Source organism: Neofelis nebulosa, chromosome 2, assembly GCF_028018385.1.
Source record: "Neofelis nebulosa isolate mNeoNeb1 chromosome 2, mNeoNeb1.pri, whole genome shotgun sequence".
In the NCBI taxonomy this organism is placed as follows: domain Eukaryota; kingdom Metazoa; phylum Chordata; class Mammalia; order Carnivora; family Felidae; genus Neofelis; species Neofelis nebulosa.
Window position 1 is genome coordinate 105,196,265 of NC_080783.1, and position 26,838 is coordinate 105,223,102.

At 45.8% G+C, this 26,838-nt stretch overlaps 1 protein-coding gene, 1 long non-coding RNA gene and 1 other non-coding gene across 30 annotated transcripts in view; 2 read left to right on the forward strand and 1 right to left on the reverse strand.

Moving 5' to 3' along the window:
- The window catches only part of CLASP1 (cytoplasmic linker associated protein 1), a 270,587-nt gene that overhangs the window by 163,999 nt on the left and 79,750 nt on the right, over positions 1-26,838 (reverse strand). For all 28 annotated transcript variants that reach the window (XM_058715571.1, XM_058715563.1, XM_058715570.1 and 25 more), the window contains exons 3-7: positions 13,403-13,481; positions 11,496-11,599; positions 10,551-10,642; positions 8,289-8,364; positions 2,936-3,033 (exon numbers count right to left, since the gene is read on the reverse strand). In XM_058715571.1, the coding sequence (XP_058571554.1) occupies positions 2,936-3,033; positions 8,289-8,364; positions 10,551-10,642; positions 11,496-11,599; positions 13,403-13,481 (449 nt within the window). The remainder of the gene's footprint in view (positions 1-2,935; positions 3,034-8,288; positions 8,365-10,550; positions 10,643-11,495; positions 11,600-13,402; positions 13,482-26,838) is intronic.
- Positions 7,319-25,711, forward strand: LOC131503849 (uncharacterized). The gene is made up of 4 exons (XR_009257651.1): positions 7,319-7,377; positions 8,764-8,917; positions 9,113-9,166; positions 24,761-25,711. It is a non-coding gene; the product is annotated as an uncharacterized LOC131503849 (long non-coding RNA).
- On the forward strand, positions 14,027-14,152 carry LOC131505915 (U4atac minor spliceosomal RNA). The gene has a single exon (XR_009258667.1). It is a non-coding gene; the product is annotated as a U4atac minor spliceosomal RNA (small nuclear RNA).

Below are 26,838 nucleotides of genomic sequence, written 5' to 3' on the forward strand. Positions count from 1 at the left end.
AACGAGACCCAAATCATAACTGAATACGTGACCCAAAAGCGAAGGTCCAGTCCCCCCAACGTGAAGCTGACGAAAGGCCAAGCATCTGCCCAGCTGTGAAATGGAAAAAGAAACCGCACCTCAAAGCACATTATGGCTCTTATCATTTAAGTCACTCAGCTGATGTGAAGGCATCTGTTTCATCATGTATTTCTTAGAGATCGAATTAATCTTCTCAAATACAACACGTACTCAATGGACAAACTCTTAAGAGTACAGCATTTCTATTTCAGGATTAAATCCAAGTGTCAGAAAGCACTGCGCACATCCCACAGTATTTTATTAGTCTTGTGGTGTCTTGCTAGGCTGAAAATCAACGATGCTCACATAACAGCAAAACAGGTGTATGTAAACGATGTACCAGAAGTCTAGAACGTTCAAGTACTCCCGTCAGCCACTTGGAGCCACATATAGCAGACAATGAATTTTCTGAACAACCGGAGGATTCTTTAAAAGAGCAGAATTTCATTCCATTTGTACGTATCACCGGCAAAATCGAAATAAAGGTGGCACCCGGGGCCTCAGACTGTCACAGTGCTAGTGAAGGGTCTTGTAATCAATACAAAGAAACATGAAGTTTTGGCTTCTTTCACCGGAATGATGCCGTTGAAGCACCAACAGCCTCCCTCTCCAGGCACTGTGTCCACCAGTTTTACGACGACAGCCATGAAGGATATGGGCCCGTTTCCCTAGGACTGCCCTCTCCGTGTGGTCTACAATTTGTAGGAAGTAATTTAGGTCACATGAAATATCGGCAAACCTCATTCTCATTCGGAGGCCCAAGCTCTTCTGTAGAAGAGCTTTTCAATATTAAAAAAAAAAAAAAAAAAAAAAAGGAGGGTGGTAGTGGGAAAAAAACAGTACTGGGAGTCTGGACAAAAAGGTTCTAGCCCCAGCTCTGGCTGGCATTAAATGCCCCTAGAACCCTACCTAAATCGCTCTCTGTGTTGGGGTCGCCAAGACCAGCCCCAGGTTTAACGATGGACTGGAAGGACTCAGGACTCGGCACACAGTCACACTCAGAGCAATCACTACCATACTTAAGGACTCTGAGAAACCAGCAACGGGAGAAGGTACGCGGGGTGAGGTCTGGAGGAAACCAGGCACAAGCTTCCTAGAGCCCCTCCCAGTGGAGTGGAGTCACAGGAGATGTGCTGAATGCCCCAGTAGCGAGCTGTGACAACGTGTGTGCCGTGCTGTCTCCCCGCTCTCTGCCGGGCTGGTCACGCAGACACCCCCTGTGTAGCACTTACCAAAATGCCGGACACCCAGAAGGAAAGCAGGTACTCAGCATAACACCCACTGCTGGGGCACAGTGACCCACTCTTGCCCACTCTTTGGGAATGGTGGGAAGCCCCCCAGATCGTAGCTTCCAGCTGCCAGCCCAAAGCCAGCCTTGCGAGAAGGCCTCCCCAAGGACAGTAGTCTCCCCTGCACCTTCGCCTCTCGAGAGCTCCGTGTTCCCTTGTCACCTCCTGGACCCAGGAGCAGCCTTCAGACAGGATGCAGGAAGTCCCACCAGGTGAGATGGCGTGCTCGTGGCCTGGGGCCACCGCAAGCTACATAGCCTGGTGAAGCCATCCCTGGAGAGCAGGGAAGGGCTTCAGTGCTCATAGCCTGTCTCCCAACGGTGATGCTGACGTCAGGGCTTCAGTAAGAAGCCCTCTCCCTCCAGCCCTGCTCTCCCTGCTCACCCGGGCCCTCCAATTTTCCCTGGGACACTGTGCAGTGCTTTAATCTTCGGGTTCGTCTTTCTCCTAAGTGTTCTCCCATATACGCAAAGACCAGAAAGCTGAGGCTCATAAAACACAGTAACAAAAAAGTCTATTCTCACAGCTGACATGTTATACAAAAACATGAAAATAGTTTTATCCCCACCTAATTATCTTGCACGCAGCTCAGGTGCCATGGTGAGCAACCTGGGGTCAGACAGGACTCACGACAACACAGTAGAGCCCCACTTGACTGCTCCTGGAACTCCTACTTTAGGGTAAAAGGTCCACTTCCATCACATCCAATCAAGGGACATCAAGACAAAGGACTCCTGTATATTTCAAAGTCCCATTCCATATTTGGACTCCCAAGACTCTCTAACCTCTTGTGAAACAGGGCACAGAAAATTAAAAGGGGGGTCAGGAGACAGGGCTTCTGTGTACTCTCCCAAGTCACTTCACGTTTCTGGGCTTTCACGTTTCCGTCATCTCCAGGGACGCAGTGACCGGCTCGGATAAGCTACTCCATAAGTCGAGGCCACGTCCAGCTTCCCAGGACTCACGCATTACTCTCTCACTTAAAGTAACGGGGCACCAAAAGGTTGAAGGTTTGTCCATCACACTTAAAATTATGGATATCCAGGTGTTCATTATTTTTTACAATTTTGACTACAACAGAGACATCTATGGACTCAGGCTGTCTTGGACCTGATGAGACGCTGAGCTCCTGGCATTGGTCTCGATGTACTGAGATTGACAGAATACTACCATTTCAAAGAATTACTTCTCTATTTCTATCCGGACTCATTCTGCAAAGGCTTCATTAATTCAAACAAATATATTTTAAGCACCTAGTACATGAGGTGCTTTGTGCATACAAGATATAGAACTACAGGAACCACAAGAATGGTGAATTTTTCAACACCACTCAATTTTAAATATACTTCTAAAATCAACACACAGCATGAAGCATGGCTAGGTGTCTGGGTGATAATCCTCCTTTTGAAGAAGTAGAATGGGAGGGGCCAGGACACAGGATCTGGACAAGATCCCCAACCACCAATCCTCCAACCATATATTCTTTGCATAAAATTACAACAAATTAAGTAGTGCAAACCAAGATGTTAACTGAAAAAAAGAATAGGGGAAGACGAGCAGAAGAAAGGAAAAAAGTCTGAACTCACCGGGACTGTGGTAATCCTTTTTTACTGAGATCTGCCCTCACACGTTCTCCTACATGTCTGTAAATTTCCACTAAGCTGTTTATTGCTGCATCTCGAACCTAGATGTAAAAGAAGAGATCTTACAGCTGCTCTGTGTCAATCCACAGCACTCGCTGCTGGGACACAACAGACTATACACCACCCCGAGTGTATCACCGATCTATCAAGGTGACTGTGATACAATCCCTTATAGACATTTGACTAGACAGAGCCATGTTTGACAGGCTGACGTCGCTGTACAATGCCAGTGAGTAAATTCAGGTCCCATCCCGGTAGACATGTAAAGTCCACATCCCTTAGTTCTTTCAATTCTTTCAGATGATGTCAGGAAACCAGAATTTTCAGACCATCCTCCCCAAACAGAAAACACTACAAATAAGTGAATTATACAAAAAACAAAATACCATGTAAAAAGCATTCTAGATTTAACTCAATAAAATAAATACTTAGTGAGCAACAAAAATGGGTAGTAAAGTCTACACAGAGCCCTGTATTCAAGAAGCTAACAGTCCTGAAAGGAGACAGGGGTTGGGGGGTTGGGGGGAGCCCATAAATTCTATATATAATACGGAGCACGATACTGTGAACATTATAGAAGAGTACAAAGAGCTCCCACAGTTTAGGGAAGGGAGCAAGCACACAGAAGATACCAAGAAACATTTCCTGGAAGAGGAAGGAACCACTTAAAATGTGCTTGGGGACCAGCGTTTTACCAGGTAAAGACGGAATGAGACAGGTTCCAAACAAGGTACAGCCTGTGTGCAAAGGTATGAGAGCAGAGATGCAGGGCACGTGCTTCAGGAAGAGCAGGTGAGTGGCTGGCCAAACACAGACATGAACTCAGAAAGCAGCAATAAGCAAGGCTTAAGAAACAGAACAGATTGAAAACAAACAGAAACAGGGAAATTTGAATGTGGACTGTCTGTCCGTCAAACATGATCATTGTAGCAATGTTGAAATTTCTTGAATGGGAAAATAGCAGGCAGTTGCACGACAAAATACCCTTGCTATTGAGAGATACCCACTGAAGTATCTCAGCGGCAAACTATCACACGTGTAAGATACTTTCAAATGGCTCAGGAAAAAAAGAGTGCATTTCTGCGGGGGTGTGTGTACGCACACGGAGAGAGAGAAAACCAACGTTACCTGGTAAATACAGAGGTTACTACTGGCCCTACCATTTTTTAGATTGAACATTTTGCAAATAAAAACATGGGGAAAAAATTTTTAGTATGCTGTGCCCTGGAACCAAGGCCAACCTGTGAGGGTTGGGGAGGAGGGGAGATGTATCCTTACTCCAGCGGGCCCAGACAGGGGAGCAACATGATTTTGGACTGGGTCTCAAGCAATGAAAATCAAAATAACAGAGAAAAGACAGAGGAAGGAAGTAGGGACACAAAGAACAATGTACAGTCCTCCATTCTGCACACTACTCCTGAACAGTGTTACAGGACAGGGAACCTCACTGAGAACTTTTCCCTTTATGGTGGAAAAGGGAAACCTCACGCTATGGACCGAATGTCTGTGTCCCACCCCCCCCCCACCCACCCCCCCCCCCACCGTATGCTGAAGCCCGACCCTCAGTATGTCTGCATTTAGAGACAGAACCTATTAAGGTTAAATGAAGTCCTAAGAGTAGGGCCCTGGCACAACAGCATTGGTGTCTTCATAAGAAAAGACATCCACGAGCTGGCTCCACTCTCCACTCGTGTACGAAGAGGTCAGGTGAGCACACAGGGCGGGAGCAGTCTGCACACCCGGAAGAGGCCCCTCACCAGAACCAGACCACGCCAGCACCCTGATCTCCAACTACCGGCCTTCAGAACTGTGAGAAATCAATTTCTGTGCGGGCCACCGGGTCCATGGTATTTTGTTATGGCGGCCCAAGCTGACTAAAACAGATTATCAGTTTATTTGGGAAAAGAAATACCTACTGATGTCAGGCAGCAGTTTTATATGGAGACACGTATGTATCACACAAATAGTTAATGCCACTGTGTCCTGAGGATCACTTAGTAAGCACATCGCTTGGCTCACTTTCTAACGATGGCATTTGTTCACAGCCAATCACCTTAATGAGCAAGCAAGATCTTGCCCTACTTAGAAAGTCTGGACCATCACCAGATTTAGTGGAAATACTAGCCTGAGAGTCAACGTAGATCTGGGTACCTGCTTGGCCTTTTAGGGGCTGAGTCATCCTGCATAAAATACGTAAACTATTTTAGTCCCAAAGTTCTCCTCTGTGAGCTGAAGGCTGCTTTGAAGGCCACAGGAAGTAACAAACTCACTCAACAAATTTGAGTGCCTGCTAGATGCCCAGCTAAAGTGCCTACATGGCCCAGGCAGGGAGCACGATAACCGAGCGCAGCAGGGTGGGTGTGTAACGACAAATGGCACCGGCTGGGGCCCCACTGGCAGAGAGAGAAGGGAATATGGAGGGTCGGGCACACAGGCTGCCATCACCCAGCCTTGGAGGAATACAGGGCAGCTCTGTCACATCTCCTCATCTCTCAAGGGAAGTCGGAAATATGACAAATGTAAAAACACCAAGACTCTAGGGGCGCCTGGGTGGCTCAGTCGGTTAAGCGCCCGACTTTGGCTCAGGTCGTGATGGCACGGTTTGTGAGTTCGGGCACCGTGTCGGGCTCTGTGCTGACAGCGTGGAGCCTGCTTTGGCTCCTCTGTCTTCGTCTCTCGCTGCCTCTTCGGCAGTCACGTGTGTGCGCCCTCTCCCTCACTCAAAAATAAACATTTAAGGAAAAAAAACACTAAAACGCTAAACGTAAAGCTAAAACGTTGTGCAGACACGTGTACACAGACACATGCCAGTCTGTTAGAATGCAATTCGGTTTCAGGCCAGCAGTCTGTGACCCACACTCTGTGTGTACAAAACACAACACAATGGCTAGTGGAAGTGGAGCTATCTACATGTTCGAAACCAACATCCTAAGCCTTCGAAACCATCATTCCTCAGGCCCACAAAGCTACAGGGTCAGACAGCATTTGAGGGTCTAAAGCACCCCGGATGCAAGAGATACAGAGGCACACGTTTTCTGTGGCACTACAAAGTACTGTGCTCCAAACGAGAAGCAAGTTCTGTAAAAGTAACTCGCTCAGGATGAAGGCACAACGTAGTGCTCACTTGTACACGCAAGCGAATGGGTCCCCTACGGCTTCTGCCCACCCTCAGGCTCACCAGAAAAAAGGAACCCCGACATCTGGGGCCGCTGGGACTCCAAGAGCCCCATATATTAAACGCTGCCTGGCAGGCCCACACTGAATGCTTTATGGAATCTGAGGTCTTTCAGATCTATGACCCTCCCTCACTGGACCACTGTTTACTGGGACACAGAGGGGGCGGGCCACCTGCAGGGCCCACAGCAGGAAAGCCCGATGTGAAGGTTAAAGTAAGGGCAAGAACACAGGCACCTGCAGCATACTCCCACACCCCAGGAGCAGGACTGATGGAGTGCGGCGGTGCAGAGAAGCGGGTGGTTAAAGTCTCCCGGCGGGAGGGTTCTGGGAGACGTGGACCGTGCGTGTCTGTGGGCGCACGGTGCAGATGGCCATTGCCAAGGCAGACGTGAGGCTGCAGCTGGTCACCTGAGTGTGGTTTCAGCACTCTGGCTCTATCTGGCTCTGAGGCAGACCGCCGAAACCTGCCCACTGAGCGCCAACCCCATTCTGCCCCAGGGCCGGGTGTCCCGGAGGCCCAGCGGGCATATTCCACGTCACCCGTGTGGCCAGTGGCAGCGCCTGTGTTAGGAACAAGGAAATTCCGCCAGCCAGGCTGGCTTTTCTGCTGGACTAAAGGATACCGTGTGATAGCAGTGATCAATGATGGACTTTTCTCCCCCCGTGAAACAAAAATGGAAAGAAAACCAAAAAGACAGAAAAGACAAAATAACCCATTTTGGTACTTAGAACTTCTTTTTTTTTTTTAAGTTTCTTTTCAAATTAATGTTGAAACAGAAAGCATGATTCAGTAAATTAAAACGTCTAAAAATCCCAGGGGCGCCTGGGTGGCTCAGCGTGTGAAGCAACTGACCCTTCATTTCGGCTCGGGTCACCATCTCACAGGTTCCTGAGTTCAATTCCCCAGATGAACTCTGTGCTGATGGGGTGGAGCCTGCTTGGGATTCTCTCTCTCTCCTTCTCTCTCTCTCTCTCTGCCCCTCCACTGCTTGCATGCCTTCTCTCTCTCAAAATAAACAAACATTAAAAAAAAAAAAAATCCAAAAATCCCACTTCCAGTGTCATATACTTTCAGTGAAGCTGGACAAAGGAGGGAGTGGCAAGAGGAAAGCAGGTGGGGGCAGGGGGAGCGGTCAGCACACATGCCCGGAGGAGGGGCTGGGCACCTGAACAGAAGCAGCGCTGCGTGGCGGAGTGAAGGCCTGGAGGTGAGAAAAGGCAGAGCCAGAAGAGTGGGAGAGGGCTGGAGCAGGAGTGGGGTGGGAGGTGGAGGACGAGCTGGCACGACCTCTCTGGGGGGCACATCAGCGATCACCAGTCACAGTCTAAAATGAGAGGCCTGCTTACCACGTGTATTTCTTTGGTGAACTGTTGCAATTTTCGGCCCCTTTATCTATTGAGGTGTTTTTCTGATGAGCCCGTACGAGCGAACTAATGTAACACAAAGGACTCTCGGTGACAAACAGAACTGACTGGTGGGAAAACTGGCACTTCTGAAGCCCAGGCTTGGAAAGTTCTGGGACCTGCCTGGTGACTGCCCAGATTGCCAACTCTTCTCCTTCCCTTACACAAACGAGGTGGTGCTCTGGAGTTTGGTTTTTGAATTTACGGAAGATTTACATAAAACACCGTCCAGAGTTTGTCCGGGGTCAAGGAATTTGCAGCTACATATACCAAAGGGGTCACCACCCACACAGAATAAGGGAAGCTTCCATCCCCTCAGAACATACTGCTCAGGCCCTTTCCATCTAATCCCCCTTCCCCCAAGAGTCAATCCCTATCTGACTTCAATCAGCACTGATCGCTCTCCCCCGAGCTCACCCCCTCTTGGCTGGAGAGGGAGTGGCTCCAGCAACATTATCTTGGAGGCCGGCACAGAGGACGTCACTTCACAGGCAGTGAGGCCTCAGCCACACACAGAACAGGGCAGAGGGGCCACCACATTCACCAGTGATACCTTATTAATGCTAACGGGCTCTAATGCTAATATCTAGAACGATAATCAGAGCATTACAAACAGGAATGAAGTCCCACCCGCCTACCAGGTATACACAGGACACCAAAATGCATCCTGATGGTCTGTAAGCAGGATACTTCTTTCTCACCAAAATATACTCACCTGGCTGTTGGGGTCTCCAAGTAAGTTACATATATGTGGCACAATCTTGCTTAGTGTTAAAGTGTGTGCTCCAGAGCTGAAAACAAAAGGAGTGTTTTACTGCTGGTGAGAACAAAGGGAAGAAACGCTCCCCCCTCCCTCTCCCTCCCCAGGGCCCTATCGCCCCCTCACACCTAGGCTCTCCCTCCCTCCCATCTTCCAATCTTCCGCCCACCTCGTTCCAAAATCGGCGCACCACAAAGGCCTCCTCTGCACAGAGTTCAAAGCCGTCCGTGCTGCTCGCTGACACGCCTTCTCCCTGGCACTCAGGGCTCTCCCTGATCTGGCTGCCAGCCTTTCCCACAGCACTGCCTGCCTCCCACACGGCTGCCCTGCGTTATTATCCTATCACGCACTTCCTATTCTGCCCAACTCCATGTTCTCAACGAAACCACAAGTCCCTAGAGGGTCCTCATTTAACTCTCCACCTGCCCAGGCTGACGTTCGGTTGATGACCGCTGGATGGAAAGACACAGTGGCCACGGAGGGTTCCAGCTGAACACCGCCCAGCTGGGCAGCACTGAAGTCCCTGACCGCTTTCCACCGTCACAGACACGGCCCCAAATAGCCCTTGCGAATACAACTCTCCGGTAAGCTCATGTCTTCCTTAGGGCACATTCTCAGAAGTGAAACTACTGTGATCCAAACCAAGAAATGCTTTTTTTAAAAACTCCAGACACGTTTGGGCAAACTTAACGGCACTGAAAAGGGTAATGAGAAGGGGAAAATTTTATGAGGTGACATGTCATCCCAGTTTTCTTTTTGAAAATAATATAACTTTACAGGCTGGACTACAATGCGCCATGAGGTGACAGTGATTGCACGAAGGTGGCAGAAAGGTATGTAATCATTATTTTCTTCCTGTTGCACGTTTTCAGACATATACAGTGTCACTTTTGTAATCAGAAGGAGTGACGTGTAACTTTTCTGTTTTAAAAATCTTTGCCTCTCCTACAAATAAGCACATGAAAAAATATTCCATGTCACTCATCGTTAGGAAAGTACAAACTAAGACTACAATGAGATATCACCATACACCTAAGAACGTGGGTCAGATAAAAAACAATGAGAACATTCACTGCTAACAGAGATACGAAGAAACTAAATCGTTCATACACTGGCTGCTGGGGATGTAAAATGGTACAGACGACTCTGGAAAACAGTTTGGCAGTTCCTTTTAAAACTAAAAAAAGTCTGGCAGCTTCTTTAAAATTAAACCTACCAAACGACCCAGCAATGGCCCTCTTGGACACCGATCCAAGAGAAAGGAAAGCTTATATTGATGGCGGGACGTGTATGTACACGCTCACAGCACCTGTATTTGTACTAGCCAGAAAGCAGAAACTATTCAAATAGCCTTCAACAGGTGAATGGTGACGCGAGTGGCTAAGTCTGTAGCGTGGAATTCTGCTGGGCGATAAAAAGAAAGGAACTGCTGTGTAGGCGATACCCCATATGCAACCTCAAAAGAATTATGTTCAGTGGAAGAAGTCAATCTCAAAGGGTTACATTCTCATTCTGTATGATTCCATTTGTATAACACTCTTGAAGCGACACAATCACAGAGATGGCGAACAGATTAGTGGTTGCCGGGGGTGGCTAGCGTGAGGGAGCCTGGGGTGCTGTGCAGGTCTGTACCTTGCTGGAGGGCTGGCTCCCCAGAGCCACACACGTGACAGAAATGGACAGGTCGGCACCCACCATGCCTGTGTGTAACCAGAGGAATCTGTAGGAGCCCTGTGCACTGCATCGATTGGTTTCCAGGTGCTGGCACTGTGCTACACAAGATGTAAGATGTTAACACTGAAGAACTATGGGGAGGGGCCCACGGAACTTCCCAGGATGTTTCTCTGCAACCTCCTGAAACCTATAGTTACCTCAAAACACAAAGTTAAAAATAAAAATCCTGGGGCACCTGGGGCGCCTGGTGGCTCAGTCGGTTAAGCGTCCAACTCTTGATTTCAGCTCAGGTCATGATCTTGTGGTCTCAAGAACACATGGTTCAAGCTCCATGCAGAGCCCGCGTGGGGTTCTCTCTCTCCCTCTCTACCCCCTCCTCCCTCTCTCTCTCTCTTCTCTCCTTCTCTCTCTCCACCCCTCCTCCTCTCTCTCTCTCTCTCTCTCTCTCCCTCTCTCTAAAAATAAATAAATAAACTTAAAAAAAAATAAAACGAAAATAAACATGCTTGGCCAGGGAAACCCTTAGGCCCCACCCAGACTTACGCATTGAGTGTGGCAACAAGGCAGAGGCACGTGCCTTCCCGAGTCCGGAAATTCTTGTGCTTGAAGCCTCCCAGCATCCGGTCCCACACATACTGTAGGTGACAAAGGACAGAAGAGGAGAGGAGAAGAGGAGCCTTCATTTAATACAGGGCCACCAGGAGAGGGACCTCTCAGCAGGTGCCAAGTCAGCCCAGCCTCAACTCACCCATTTCGTCCTCTCCAGAGCACACTGAAAAATAGTGACTTGTATTCGTATATCAACACACAGCTTTTCCAAACACATTCCTTTATATAACTGCATGTGATTATCCCCAAAGCTCTGAAACAAAGGTGTAACCAGCCCCCGTTTCGTGGGTGAGGAAATGAAAGCTGAGAGAGGTTTGGGTGGCATGCAAAAGATCACATACTCCTACCGCTCTCCCGGTCCACAACAGTGGTCCCCGCTGTATCTGCAAGCCACACATCCATTCACCTCGTAACACATTCTGGTTCTACCCTCTGGCTTTTTCTGATCCCTCCACCACCCCGCCCCACCCCACCCCCTGAACATGACACAACTGAAGCCTGGAAGGCAGGGCTGTGTCTCTCTGTCCACCTGTCCCCGCAGCCCCAGCTCACTAGCAGATCGGAATGAGGGCTCCAGCCACGGCTCCTGATCCTCCAGACACCACAACCGCCTCTTTTCAGAGAAACCGAGTCAGTTACACAAGCTCAAGAATCTAATGGATTCAACCAAGCACTTGAGACTCATGTTAAATCCACTAATTTATTCAAAGTATACCCTTTGCTACTTATTACTTATTTAACCATCCTGTATGGGGGCGTGCGGGTGTGGCTTAAATGCTACAGAATTTTTCACGTGAAAGACAACAGCTTTAAATGAAATTCTTTTTATATGGAGTCACCAGGGATGCTGAGTGAGGCAGACGCACCTCCCCGCCCTACCTGGGGATTAGCAGCTTGATCCATTATCTTCAGCAGCAGAGTCTGGTCTTGCTCTCGCACAGAGTCTTTAGCATCTCCCAGTCTGTCTATTAAACTTGGCAACACTGAAAATCAAAATGCAAATTCATCAAATGAAAGCCTGTGGGGGCGGGGCGGGGGGGGTGGGGGTGGGGGGCGGGGAGGTCAGGTCCTGCAGTCACCATCTGGGTATTTCAATCCCCAGGAAGACAAAATCCTGGCCTAAATGATGTGCGCCAATCCAAACCCATGGATCCGCGTGGTTCTACTTTCCTCACTAAAATCCACAGGAGCTGATCTGAGAATCCGGAAGTCCTTTGCTCGGACATCCTATACCAGTCTTCTTCCTTAGCCCACCCTCCTCCAGCTAGCTCTCAACACATTTTTAAGCTGGCAAAAAATTAAAATGGATGTCAGTGGCAGATTCTGGCAGGAAAGAGTCAACACGAATGGAAATCTAGGTAAAGGAGGGGGTCCAGCATATTCACCGGAGGTAAAAGGAGCGGGCACTCAAGACTCCATCCTTCTTTCATCTACACTTGTGAATTCTACATAATGTACATGCACGTGCTCTAGAGGGAGTCAAGGTCCCCACCCATCCTCCACACACCCAGGTGTGGGCCACCTGCTAGCACTCTAGCACTCCAAGAGCATTCACCTAACAGAAATCAGCTTATTTTGCTTCTCCCATAAACTTTTCTTTTACGAGAGCTATCCCTGAATAATTCTGTTAATTTAGGAGGAAAATATAATGCTATAAAATATGAAATGTCGAAAAGTAAGGGAGATTTTGGGGTGCCTGGGTGGGTCAGTCAGTTAAGCGTCTGACTTTGGCTCAGGTCATGATTTCACAGTTTAAGCCTCGTCGGGCTCTGTGCTGACAGTTCAGAACGTGGAGCCTGCTTTGGATTCTATGTCTCCTTCTCTCTCTGCCCCTCCTCTGCTCGAGCTCTGTTTCTCTCTCTCTCAAAAATAAACAAACATTAAAAAAAAAAAAAAAGTTTTTTAAAAACAAACAAATAAATAAATAAAAGGGAAGTTTTTATTTACAGATGGACAGTTAGTGCCAGAGTGGGAAAGAGTTCTTGACCTTGTCTGAAAGAGCATGCTGACCAGGAAGTTAGCAAAAAAAATTAGTAATAATAATAATAACAAACACACATGCAGCAACTGAAAGGGAGAAGTTCTATAAGGAAATGTGTGTACTAACAGAGCTGCTTGGTGCTTATACTACCATGAAATCCCAGAGGTCAGGAATTGAGAAATGACTGTGTCATCTCAAAAACAAAACCTGTGCTTATTTTTTATTTCATTTTTCTGACATACTGTTTTCCCTCCAAAATAAAAAGTGGTCATTTAACATGCACTTGTGACATTTACGATCAAAGGGAACACACTAACACCAACGATAATGACCTGGAAAGAATATAACCGTATTAGATTTGCAGGCCTTCTCCAAGTGAGAAAACACAATGCCCCTCAAAAGGGGCAAATATGATTTGGTTGGCACTAAAATGTGACAGCTAATCTGTAGAAGAAAGAACAGGCAGTGACACTGTGTATGAAAACACGAACACAGAAAGAAGCCGGCGGAAAGGTATGGTAAAACCAGAAACAGTGAACATGCCAGCAGGTGCGGTGAGGCCCGCGGTTGTGGGGTGAGCTCAGGAGGGGAGAGGGAGCAGTGGTGCCGCGCCAGCAGGGGGAGACTGAAGGAGAGACGAGGGTTGGTTGGCTGGGAGGGGGTTTGGCTAGGACAGCGGGAGGTGGGGGGCTCCAGCTCTAAGGGTTGGATACACCTAAGTGGAGATGCTGGGGAGACGGAGGGAAGGCTGGGGGCTGGACGGTGGAGAATGTGGGGGCCCGCTCCACACCTACCCACAGCTCACCTGTGCCAATCTGCGCCTTGAACCGATCCTGCAGCCGGGTGACCAGCGCAGACAGGATGTCCATGCCGAGAAGAACCACCTGCAAGGGAAAACAGCGGGAACCCGTTAGCTGCCGGCCTCGGGGCCTGAGCTCGCGCCCACCAGCTGCCGGAATGCCCCCCCATTCCTGGCTCAAACGCCGTCCGTGAGCCCGGAGAGTGCATGTCGACGGCAGAATAAACTGGTTATCAAGAGGGCTGCTGTGGTACGCAAAGAGCTGTTCACAGCTTAAACAGAAAACAACCGGTCACTTGAAATAAAAAGCCACGGCGGGTCCGTATGCAGAACGCGAGCAGACCAGCGTGTAAACCGGCGCCGCTGCCCCGCCCCCTACAGCCCCGCCCCGACGAGGAATACGTATGCAAATTACCCGCATCTGGCGCGTGGCCTTCTGGGTAAAACTAAACGGCCACGTCGCGACCTTCAGAAGCCTCAGGGAACAAGCAGTTGGTGGTTTCCTTCGGAAGCTGTGCTCGGTAAAAAGGGACACTAGCTACCAGGCTGCAAAGCCAGTTGAGAATTAGTCACCCCAACCCAACCCGGTATTGGCGCTTCCTGCTAGCAGCGCACGCACAGCTCTCGCCAACCATCCTTTTCTTGGGGTTGCGCTACTGTCCAATGAACGTATAGTGAGGGCAGTACTGCTAACGCCTGCACAACACACCCGCATCAACTAGAGCTCTGCTTTACCTTGGTGCAATTTTTGGAAAAATGAAAAACCTCTTTTCCACGACTTTGGAGTTCAAATGAGAGCGAAATTGAACATGTACTCCTAATTATAACGCCTCTCTCAGCCTATAAGCGGCGCTCGCTCCCTGCCCTTTTCGTTTCCTTAGGTTTTTTACGCTTTCCTAACAACATTCACAAGTAATTCAACTCAACCGCACCAAAGCTCACTTCGCAGACCTATCGGTGTAGACCATAAATGCTCCCCAAAACGCAAGCTTAATTCACAAAATCCACTTCTGTGCTTCAATAGAAGCACAGAAAGATCAGAAATAAGCCTCCCTTCCCTGCTCAGTAGGAAGCAGTGTTGCCTTGTTGTAAAAGCTTTAAAAACAAACCAGGGGCACCTAGGGGGTTCAGTCGGCTAAGTGCCCGACTTCAGGCCATGATCTTGCTGTTTGCGTTCAAGCACCGTGTCGGACTCCGTGCTGATAGGCTGGAGCCTGCCTTGGAATCTGTGTGTGTGTGTGTGTGTGTGTGTGTGTGTGTCCCTCCTCCACTCACACGTTCTCTCTCAAAAATAAACATTAAAAAAAAGTCTATCTTATGGTTTGCCTCTCTCTTAAAAAAAAACAAAAAACGAAGTCCAGTATCTTACAGACCACGTAAGACTGAGGCAAAGATAATAATCCTAACATCAGGCAATATAATTATGATTCCGAATTCTCATCTGTCTGCCCCTGCCCCTGCCCGCAGGAGCTTGAAAAAGCAAAGACCGCAGGCTTTTCTATTCAGCTTGGAATTCACTGCTTCAAACTGCCCATTAATCAGGACACAAACATGTCTACTACATGCCCTATGAAAGGGGCTGGCACCTTGGAGACATTAAAGGAAGTAATTCTAAAATTTTTTTACAAAGAACAGGTTTTTTTTTTCTTTTTTAAATACGTCATGGTATAATACATTTTAAAATGGTGGCTTTACTCGCGGGGCTAAAGAGGATTAGGTATTACACTCTGACTTCCTTCCAAAGAGTACAGTGTGAAAGCAGAGGGGAATAACTTTACAGTGGAGAAACCTGACAAACATCACCTCAACCAGATGATCAGGGTCAATAACAACAGTCACAAATCATGTTGACATATCTATGCTTGTGATGGTGTGATTAAAATGACACTTTACATCCTCAAAATCCATAAGCCCATTTAATCATGAGGAAAACATCAAATTCCCATAGAGGGACATCTTACAAAATGCCTGACCAGTACTGATAAAGTCATCAAAAACATGTAAGTCCAAGAAACTGTCCTAACCTAGAGGAGGAGTCTGGGGACACAGGACAACTAACTGTAGTGTGTACCCTGGGTGGGATCCAGGAACAGATAAAAGACAGTGGGGGGAGGGGGGGGGTGAGGAACTCTGAATAAACTTTGGACTCGAGTTAATAAAAATCATCAATATTGCTTTATTAATCATAACAACAATACCGTACTAATGTTAATATTAACGGAGAGTCTGAGTGGGAGGTACACTGGAAATCTCTGTACCATCCTGTAATTTTCCTGTAAATCCAAAACTGTGCCAAACATTAATGCTTGTATTTTAAAAAGAGCAGCCCATTAATTAAACGGAATTGGCTTTTCCCTGATGAATCCTAAGCATGAGTATGGTTGCATAACTTGTTGGAGGTGGGAGCATTATTCATCACAGAAATACTAAATGTTGCCGCCTTGGAGTTCTCACCACATCCCTTCATCACTCATTCAACACTAAAGTATAATAATCCTTATTCAAAGGATTCAAAATTCTGTCAGATATCACAGCACGTATCATCAGTTAAGCTACCTGTAGAATTGGAGGGAGCACAGACTTGAATCCTTTCCAAGATGGAGGTTTACTTGGTAGGTTGGACCAGATCACGCCTAGCTAAACCCTACAGAGTAAATTTCAAAAAGTCTAGCCCAGATGGACTGGGAAGTCCACAGACTCCCCAAGAAGCCTGGCTTGGCAGCTAAGACCCAGGGAAATAGGACAGGAGAGGACAGAACAGAATCAACAACTAAACTTGGGAAGGAAGCGGGATAGGGTGGGGGAGGGGGAGTTCATATATAGTTGTCTAGTTCACCCTGAGTCACAGCCCCAGCGGGCAAGAAAGGGAATCGTCACCCACAAACATTTATCTTCGCAGCTCAGGCCTTGCTCCTATGTTTCCATTTCCCTACTGAAGAAGGGGATACATGAATAAAGCCACTGCCTGGAAGACCACAATTATTAGCCGTGAAGCCTCTCTGTACCTCAGTTTCCTAGCTGTAAAATGGGGACAACAGTAACAGCTCCCTCATAGGTCACTTTGTGTACGTCAAGTGCTTGAAATAGTGCTTGGTGCATGGTCAGGGCTAGACCACGCACACGTGCTGGCTGTTATAGCCAGCTCACTGTCACTGCCATTACCATGGGCAACAGACACTGACCAGTGGTCCAGCAGAGGTCTGTGATTCCCGACAGCAAGGGACTCAGACAGCAAAGAAGGTTTCCCAGAAAAAGTCACGCGGTGTGAAGCTAAGTTTTGAAAAACCAGCCTTGCACCAAAGGAAGCAGGCCAAGGGAAGCATGCATGTAGACAGACGGCTGCCACGATGGGGACAGCTTAAGCACACGACAGGGCCGAGAAGTCGCAGGGGAGGCAGCTCCTCAAGGGCTTCAGATACGTCTTGAAGACAATGGGACAGCCCCTGAATAGCTGTAATGGCAAAGAAGGGGTGACAGGGGGCTGGAACAGGGGGCACTGTGACCAGCATGAGGAAGGCAGCCTGGGAGAGAGAGGGCAGAGGCAAGGAGGAGGTCGGGCTCACACCCAGGACTTAATGCCTTAGTGTTCACTAAGCCAGTGATTCTGCATTACCTTTGAGCACCTCCTTTAATATTCTATTCAATTTTCTGAGTTTATGCTTGTTTTCACAACTAAACTCCTTACATGTAAGGAATATTATGCCTTGTTATTTTTTCAAACTTTCCATTACACACACACACACACACACACACACACACACACACACACACACACATATATGGCACAGTAGTGGGTACGTGGTGAGTGGTCAATCAACCCCTACTTTACCAAAAGCAAAAACAAAACACAAGCTACTTGACTAACTTAGTAATGAATTCATTGAACAGATGAGAACAGAGGAGTTCTCAAGGTCCAACACAATTCCTTTATCCTACAACTTTAAAAACATGCTTTTAGGGGCTCCTGGGTGGCTCAGTCGGTTAAGCGTCCGACTTCGGCTTGGGTCATGATCTCACAGTTCGTGGGTTCAAGCCCCGCATCGGGCTCTGTGCTGACAGCTCAGAGCCCAGAGCCTGTTTCAGATTCTGTGTCTCCCTCTCTCTATGCCCTTCCCCAACTCATGTTCTGTCTCCCTCTGTCTCAAAAATAAATACACATTTAAAAAAAAAAAAAAAAAGATTTTAAAAGCAGGTAATAATTGCAAAGTAACTCAGACTCACCCTCATGCTGAAAACAACTAAAATTGCTAGCTAAATTATAAAAGAACATCTGGTTGGAAACATCAAAGAACTAAGAAGGCAAAGAGTAGTTACCAGGTCATGAAACATAAATAAAGTAAAATCCAGAGGGAGGAGCCTGCAGCAAATGCCCCACTTCTGCCCTCAGGCCATTTAGACACTGGGAAGGGGCAACCAAAACACTGAGAATCACTCTCAATATCCATTTGGGTCCAGGAGAACAGACTGGATTCCAGAGCCCCCAAAGGTTGGTGGCTTGCATAGCCCCCTACAACTTGAGTTAGAAATCCAAATGGCTAGACCTTAGAAGAGTGAACTGAAAGTAAAACAGCCTAAACAACCACAGATTAGCTTCTAAGAATCTGGGTGGCCCCCAAAAATAGTAATCCTTGACATCAGATGGAAATGATCTTGGCTTAGTGGTGCCCTAAAGCCCTGGGCAGATGAAAACACAAAGCACTTCTGGATGGAGAGAACATCATCCAATCTAGTCTTCAATTTACTTCTTTTTTTGTTTATTTATTTTAGGGAGAGAAAATGTAAGCTGGGGAGGAGCAGAGAGAAAGGAAGACAGAGAATCCCAAGCACGCTCCACACTATCAGCACAGAGCCTGACTCAGGGCTCGAACTCATGAACTGTGAGATCATGATGTGAGGCAAGATCAAGAGTCAAACGCTTAACCAATTAAGCCATTGAGGTACCCCCTCATTTTACTTCTTTAAACAATTTGCAAATACAATGTCCAAAATACAACCAAAGATAACCAGGCACACATGATAACTAGAAATGAAAACTGACAGAAACACAGACACACTGAACTATGCGCATGAAAATAATTAGATATTAAAATAATTCTGGGGCAACTGGCTGGCTCAGTCAGTAGAGCATGTGATTCTTGATCTCAGAGTCATGAGTTCAAGCCCCATGTTGGATATAAAGCTTACTTATAATAATAATGATGATAATAATAATAATAGTAATTCTTACTATACGTAAGAAGATAAAACACGATTAAAATTTGGGGGAGAGAAATTACAAACTTTAAAAAGTGACATCAATTTTCAAAAGCACCAAATAATACAATATCCAAAATTCAGTATTCAATGGATGGGTTTAAAAGCACACTGGACACTAAGTCTGCAGAAAGAAATCCACAGTGAAGAGGCAAAAGGATGAAATATTAAAAAAAAATAGGTAAGAGACAAAGAATAGACATAAAAGAACGAACATAAGTTCAAGTGGAGTTCAAAAAGGACAGTCAGCAACAGCAGGTAAAAAGCAATAGCTGTGACCCATTTGGATCACTATTATAACAGAAGGGAGGAAAGGAGGAAGGGAGGAAGAGGGGTGCCTGGGTGGCTCAATCCGTTAGGCATCCAGCATCTCACGTCAGGTCATGAACTCAAGGTTGTGAGTAAAGCCTGCTTAAAAAAAAACAGAAAACAAGCAAAAGGGGGCACCTGGGTGGCTCAGTTGGTTGGATTTCAGCTCTGGTGATGATCTCACGGTTTCTGAGTTTGAGCCCTGCATCAGGCTCTGTGCTGGCAGTGCAGAGCCTGCTTAGGATTCTCTCTCCCCCCTTCCCTTCTCTCTCTCTGCCCTCCCCTGCTCTCTCTCTCAAAATAAATAATAAACATCCTTTTTAAATGAAAACGAAAATAAAGAAAGAAAATAAGTGCTGGTGAGGACATGGGGACATCAGAACTCTTGATACACTGCTGGTAAGAATATAAAACAATGGAAAATGATACAGTGGGTCCTCAAATAATTAAACACAAAATTACCATATGATCCAGCAACTCCACTTCTGGGTATATACTCAAAAGGAGTGAAAGCAGGATTCCAAAAGATACTTGTACAACTATGTTCCTAACAGCATTATTCAAAACAGCCAAATGTGGATAGAGCCAAATCTTGATCCAAGTGTCAAATCAAGCATACTTCATGATGAAATACTGAGGGGGAAAAAAAAAAAAAAAAAAACTGGAGGTATAAAACTCATAAAGAAGCAAAACTGCCATTATTAATGGAAACTATATAAATAGAAGATCTAGAAGATGTACAGGTATATTATAAAATTAAAAAGTTAGCTAAGCAAGACTGAATAATCCAAAGTCAATATATAAAAGAATCAACTACATTTCCATACCAACAAGCCAAAAAGGAATTTTTTTTAAGTTTCCATATTTAATTGCATAAAAATAAACACCTAGGAATAAAGCTAGCCAAGATAAATATCTACCCAAAAAGCTATGGAACAATTTAAAAAAATTAAAGAGCACTAAAATAAATGGAAAGATAAACTATAGGTTGGAATATTCAGTACAGTGAAATTCTCATTTTTCCTCAATTGATCTACATTCAGTAAAATTTCACTCAAAATTCCAACTGTGTATTTTTTTAAGAAGTCCACAAATTGATTCCAAAATCTATGTGGAAATGTAAATGGTGAGACAAGAGGTGATAAAACTTGCTTCCACTGGATATCAAGATTTATTACAAAATGGTAATGATTAAGGCAATGTGCTATCAGGTCAAGGAGAGAAAAACTGTATTAAAAGGACAGAATAAAGAAACAGACTCACACATATATGGGCACTTAACTTATGAGAAAGTGGGTACTACAGACCAGTGAGAACAGGGTTGTTCTTTTAAATAAATGCCCCTGAGTCAACTGAATATACGGAATAAGAAAGAAACTGACTCCTACCTCACACCATACATAAAAATGAATTCCCAGTAACAGATGTAAGTGTGGAAAGGCAAAACCATAAAGCTTTTAGAAATTGACATAAGAAAATAGCAGGGCACAATAAACACAAACCCTAAAGGAAAAGACTGATGAACTGGATCAAACTAAAATTAAGAACTTTGGCATATCAAACACTGTAAGAAAGTAAAAGGCAAGTCACACTGAAAGAAGGTATTTATAAAACAAATAAGCAACCACAGGCCTGATTCCAGAATATACAGTACATATATAGAGATCTTCTACAAACCAATCAATAGGCAACCCAGAACAAAAATGGGCAAAATAGCTGAACAGACACTTCATAAAAGACAGCAATGGTCAGAAGTATATGAAAAGTTGTTAAGCCTCCATTAATCATCAGACAAATGGAAAGTAAAATTATAAAGAGACACTGATACATACTCCCCAGAATGGCTAAAATTAAAGACTGACAATACCAAGTGTGACAAGAACATGCAAACTCTCATACGTGCTGGTTGGAATGTAAATTGGTACAAACAACACTTCAGAAAACATCTTTGGGGGCACCTGGGTGGCTCAGTCAGTTAAGCTTCCGATTCTTGATTTTGGCTCAGGTCATGATCTCACAATCATGGTATCAAGCTCTGTGTCATCAAGCTCTGTGTCGGACTCTGCTTTGAGTGCGGAGCCTGCTTGGGCTTCTCTCTCTCCCTCTCTCTGCCCCCCCCCAACACACACACACACACATGCTCGTGCTCTCTCTCTCTCTCTCTCAAAATAAATAAACATTTAAAAAGAAAAGAAAACACCCTGCTATTATCTACAAAATTTGCAGCAATTCCACCACTAGGAATATGCCCAATAGACATACCTGCACATATATAACAGGTGAAATATACAAAATTCATCAAAGCAACACTATTTATAATAGCCTAAATCTATAAATCCATGTGTCCATCTACTGTAGAATGTATGGGTTGTGGTTTTCATACCCAAGAATAAAAATGAATGAATCACAACTATGCTCAATGGTATAGATAAATCTCGTAATAATGAGTGAAAAGGCCAGACACTAAGTAATGAAACTTTTGTATAAAGTTCAAAAACAAGCAAACATAAACTATAATTTTAAAGTGCATATTTAGGTGATAAGACAGAAAAGAAAAGAAAAGAAAAGAGAAAAGAAAAGAAAAAAGAAAAGAGGAAAAGGAAAGGAAAGGAAAGGAAAGGAAAGGAAAGGAAAGGAAAGGAAAGGAAAGGAAAGGAAAGGAAAGGAAGGAAAAGAAAAGAAAAGGAAAGCAATTACCATAAAAGTCAGGAGAGTGGTTACTTTGGGGAACGCTGGCAATGTTCTACATCTGTTCCAGAGTGGCAGTTAACAACTATTAGTTTTATCACAACTTATAAAACTGTGTCTTTGTGTTCCATGCACTTTCTACAGATAGTTTGTAATTTTTTTTAAGTTTAAAAACTAAAAAAGTGGCAGTGCTCCTTGGACCCCTTGACCTGTAAGTCTGTGACTAGTCTCTGCCTCCCTTACTTTCCAAACCACCAGTAAAAAAAGCACCAAAACAGAAACCACCACAGTTTTCGTCCTAGAGCGTGACATCTGTATGAAATACTAAATTCTTTTCTCCAAAAAAGTCCGTAAGGGACAAGCTAGGTAGGAAGACCACTACATTCCTTAAGCCTCAGAAGACTGGACTGGCTTCAGTAAATATAATATTTTGCACTCGTGTTGTACTTTATTGTTTTTAAGGCACTTTGGGGTGAATCTGAATAATCTCACAGTAACCTGAGATGCAGACTATACTATCCTGAATTTGCAAATGAGGAAAATAAAGACCAAAGAGTTTGCCACAAGATTTACCCAAAGTCACGAAGTTTGAGCAGTGACTGAACTGGAAACAAACCCAAGCCTCCTGACTTCATCAAGACCATCTTCAGATTTGTGAACAAACTCCCAGTATCCAGAACCCCATGTTTATCGTCTTTCTCATCTCTCTTGAGCTAGCTTATGTATGGCCTCAAGCAAGACACAGTACTTCTCTGCCAGTTATACCAGAAAACCTCTCGGGTGAGCCTTGGCTCAAACTTCTCTGCTGCCCTGACAGCGCCCACAACAGGACAAAGTGCAGGGCTTTGTCACACAGATCTGGGACTCAATACCTGCTCTACCAACCCTACTGGCCAGCTGGACGGCTCCGTCTCCAGGCTTCACATGCTTTATCAGTAAGATCACGACAATAATACCTTAAAGAATACACCTGAGCGTGAAGAGTCTTAAGAAAATGCCTGGAATACAGTAGGTACTCAGTAAGTGATGAGAGCACCATGTTAAAAAATAAAAAATGAAACCAACCAACCAACCAACAAAAATGAAACAAGCCTAGATTACTAGGGGGAAAGAGGACCAGAAGTCTGAAGAAGAAAATAAGGTTGCCCCAAATCCCATCACTCGATAATAACCTTATTAACACTTTGATGGCTGTCCCCACAGGACATCTCCGCATGTGAATTTTACATAAACGGGGGGGGGGGGGGGGGGGGGTTCACTCAATATGCCACCAATATGCCACGAAGTCTTCCCAAATGAACAGACAAGGTCTATACCCTCATTTTCAGTGGCTATCTGATACCCTATTGTATCCAAGTACCATAACTACTGATCCAATCTTCCAAACCGATGCTGGCACTCAGGGTTGGTTAGAATTTTTCATTACTTCAAACAATACTGTGATGGGTGCCCAATTCCACACATGTACGGCTATCTCCTTAGGACAAATTCTGAAAAGGACAAACTGCTGGGTCAAAGAGAACACACACTGTATACTAGATGAGCTCTATTTTTAACATAACACACTTGGTGCCCTGTGGGGCTACAGGCTGCTGACTTCTACAAATTTGTTGGTTATTTTAAAAGACTCCACGTTGCAACCTTATTAAGTAAGGAAGAAGTTCATTAGCACTCTACGCTGCACTCACTTTTAATCCCAAGAATAACAGCACAACACAAATACCAAAAAAGAGTACGATAAAGTCAGTGACTTTTGTGTACGGACATATAGAATGGGAGAATTATTCACCCAAACTGGCTGTCCTTCAAAGTAGTCACCGAGGGAGTCCCTGCGACACTCATCCCAAGGATAATGTCACTGGGTATTCCTCTGGAAGGGCCTCCGACCTGTTAAAGGATGGAAGTCTGTTAAAACATCAATAATCCAGAGATTAATGGGACTAACCAAGTTCTCGCGTGTTACCTGTCGTTGCCCATATACAAGGATTTTACTGTTAGAAAGGAACTTCGAGCCATCACACCACCCAACCACTTGGTTCTACACATGGGCCGCAATAGGTCAGATGAGGCTAGGAGGCTAGGTCTGAATACAGACAGAGGCAGCTGGTAACCGCTACAGATCTAAACTAGTCTACTACAACTTTCAGGGGTCACAGAAACGTTCTGTGTCTGTGTGATCGATCAGCAGCCGCCAGCCACACGTGCCTAGAGAGCAACTGAAATAGGAGTGTGAATGAGAAACAGAACTTTAAATTTTACTTAGAACATGAAGTTACTCGGGGCACCTGGGTGGCTCAGTCGGTTAAGCGTCCGACTTTGGCTTGGGTCATGATCTCACGGTCCGTGAGTTCGAGCCCCGCATCAGGCTCTGTGTTGACAGCTCAGAGCCTGCAGCCTGCTTCGGATTCTGTGTCTCCCTCTCTCTCTGCCCCTCCCCTGCTCGTGCTCTGTCTCTCTCTGTCTCAAAAATAAATAAAAACATTTAAAAAAAATTAAACAAACAAACAAACATGAAGTTATTTAATTTTAAATAAGCCACAGGAGGCTCACGGCTATGCTGTTGGCCAGCACAGCTCTACACCAGTGGTTGCAAACACAAGAGGTAAAAAACCCAGGCCAGCGTGTAGAGGGGCAAGGGACCACCTCTTAAGCTCTGCTCACTTGACACCATGTAAGAAGGTCCCTGTGGTCAGATCTCCAGATTCAAAAGCTTTTTTTTTTTAAATGTTTATTTATTTATCTTGAGAAAGAGAGAGAGAGCAAGGGGAAAGGGCCAAGAGAGAGGGAGAGAGAGAATCCCAAGGAGGCTTAGAGGCCGACTCAGAGCCCCATGAACCGTGAGATCATGACCTGGGCTGAAATCAAGAGTCAGACACTCAACCGACTAAGCCACCCAGGGGGCCCCCTTTCAGTTTTTTTAAAGGTTTTTTTTAAACATTTATTTATTTATTTTGTGAGAGAGAGAGAGAGAGCGCACGTGCGCACACCACACCTCCAGATGTTAAACACTTGCAACTTACTGAATGAATCTTAAGGGTCTGAGGAGGCCAAAGAAAACACGTTGTGGCTCAAATCCAGCCAAAGATCCCTAAATCTGCCACTTCTCTCTTCCAGATACAACTCATCAATGGGAGACAGGCACCAGAACATTCACGGTTATCTGCGGGACGAAACCAAGACCCCAGTTTCCCTCTGGGGCCATGCAGCCCCAGCCAGCCAGCAAGGCTTACAGCTGTGGCCCCTGCCCCCGACTCTCCCGTGGGTCTCCCCAGCTGGCCCAGTCTAGGAGGCCTTCCAGCCTCCAAGTCCACCCAGGCCAAGACCTGAATGTGCAACTCTCCAAAATGAGCACTAAACACCCAAAGCAGGCCAGTTCCTTATGCCCTTTCTCAGTCCCACCCACTTACCCAGAGGTAGCGGGGTCGGGGAGGGAGGAGGCACAGGGCCAATCAACTGTTACCTTGCATATATCCTTCTCTTTATAATATTACTTAATCCTTACAACGACACCTTGCGCCAAGTACCACACCTATAAATACCCCTACTTTACAGATAAGGAAGCAGGCAACTGGGCAAAGTCACTCAGCTATTAAGTGGCTCAAATAATATCCATTAATCAATCAGCCTTACAAAAGGGGCAAAAAAGAACACCAAGACTGTAATGACAAAGTTGGTTACTCTTCTGTGCTTATCACAGAGAACCATCTGCCCACTGGCTGCCCTTCTGGTAAAAAGTGGACATTATTCCTAACAGCCAAAAAGTGGTAAGAATCCAAACAGCCATCAACTGGTGAACAGATCAACAAAATGTGGTATATTCATAAAATTAAATACCATTCAACAATAAAGAGCTGTTGAACAAAGTACGAATACATGCTACAATATAGATGAACCTTGAAAACATGATGCCAAGAAACCAAAGTCAGACACAAAACACGACATATTGTATGAATATACTTATACGAAATGTCCAGAAAAGGCAAATCTACAGGGATAGGAAGTAAATGATTGCCTACAGCTGGAGGCTGGAAGGGGCCCGACTGCAAACGGGCATAAGGGGTCTTTTCAGAGTGATGGACAAATGCACAACTTGGTGAGTTTACTAAAAATAACTGAATTATACACTAACAGGTAAATTATATGGTATGTAAATTATATCTCAGTAATGCTGTTTAAAAAAAAAATCAGTTATTAGGCTGAACAAAACTCTGATCTTTCCAGCGACTGGATCCCAAAGAATTGACGGCATCTGCCAAAGGCAGGTATTGGTTATATTCATCTATCCGGAAATAGTGCCGGGTGTAGAAGGAGAGCAAGGCCAGGGATCGGGCCGGAGCTTGTGCGGACCAGGAGTCCTCCCGGCTCCCCCGAGAACTCTCTGAAGAGCTCACGGCGTGCACACACCTCAACAGTTCCGCTTGTGGCCCACCGTCCACCTGTGGTTTTCCTGAATGTGCTGTGTTCTTCCTTACGTACATTTTGCCTTCCCTCTTCTGCCTGATCTTCTCCCCTTGCATGAACTCCAGTGCCTGTCCGTATATATCCCCTGGGCGTAGACAGAAAGCTGTGTTTCCAGCATGCCCACAATACCCAGTTCTTCTAGCTGTCACATTCATTTCCGGATCATCTATTTGCCTAGTACCTAGAGTCTAGACTCTAAGCTTCTGTAAGGAAGGCTCCAGATCTTCCCCATCCCTATGTTGTCAGCATCAACCATACTGCCAGCAAATCTGAGGGCCTGCGGGTGGATGGGAAGTGGCTGGATGAGACAGTAATAATAGTGTAAACTGTTATTTAGGTCATGTTTGCACTGGGCGTTCGGATTAACAGTCCCAGATACAATCACCGGCGTGAAGACACTCTCACTGTCCCCTACTTGTACTCTTGCTTCCACACTTGTCCCCATTCCGTCCATTCCCACCACACAATCAGAAGGCCCTTTTAAAATGTGACTCCTGTAATGTCACTCCTCTGTCCCAAAGCCTCCAATGGCTCCCCACGCTGAGTAAGAGCTGGTCTTCACAATGGCCTACAAGCCCTCAGAGCCTGACCCATTCCCTCTCTGAGCTCACTGCTGCCCCTCTCACTTTCAAGTGGCCTCCTGGCTATTCCTCAAACGTTCCCTCCTCACCCCTGAGGCTCTGTCTCTGGAATGCTCTTCCCCAGGATATTCATCTTGCCTGTCCCAGCAC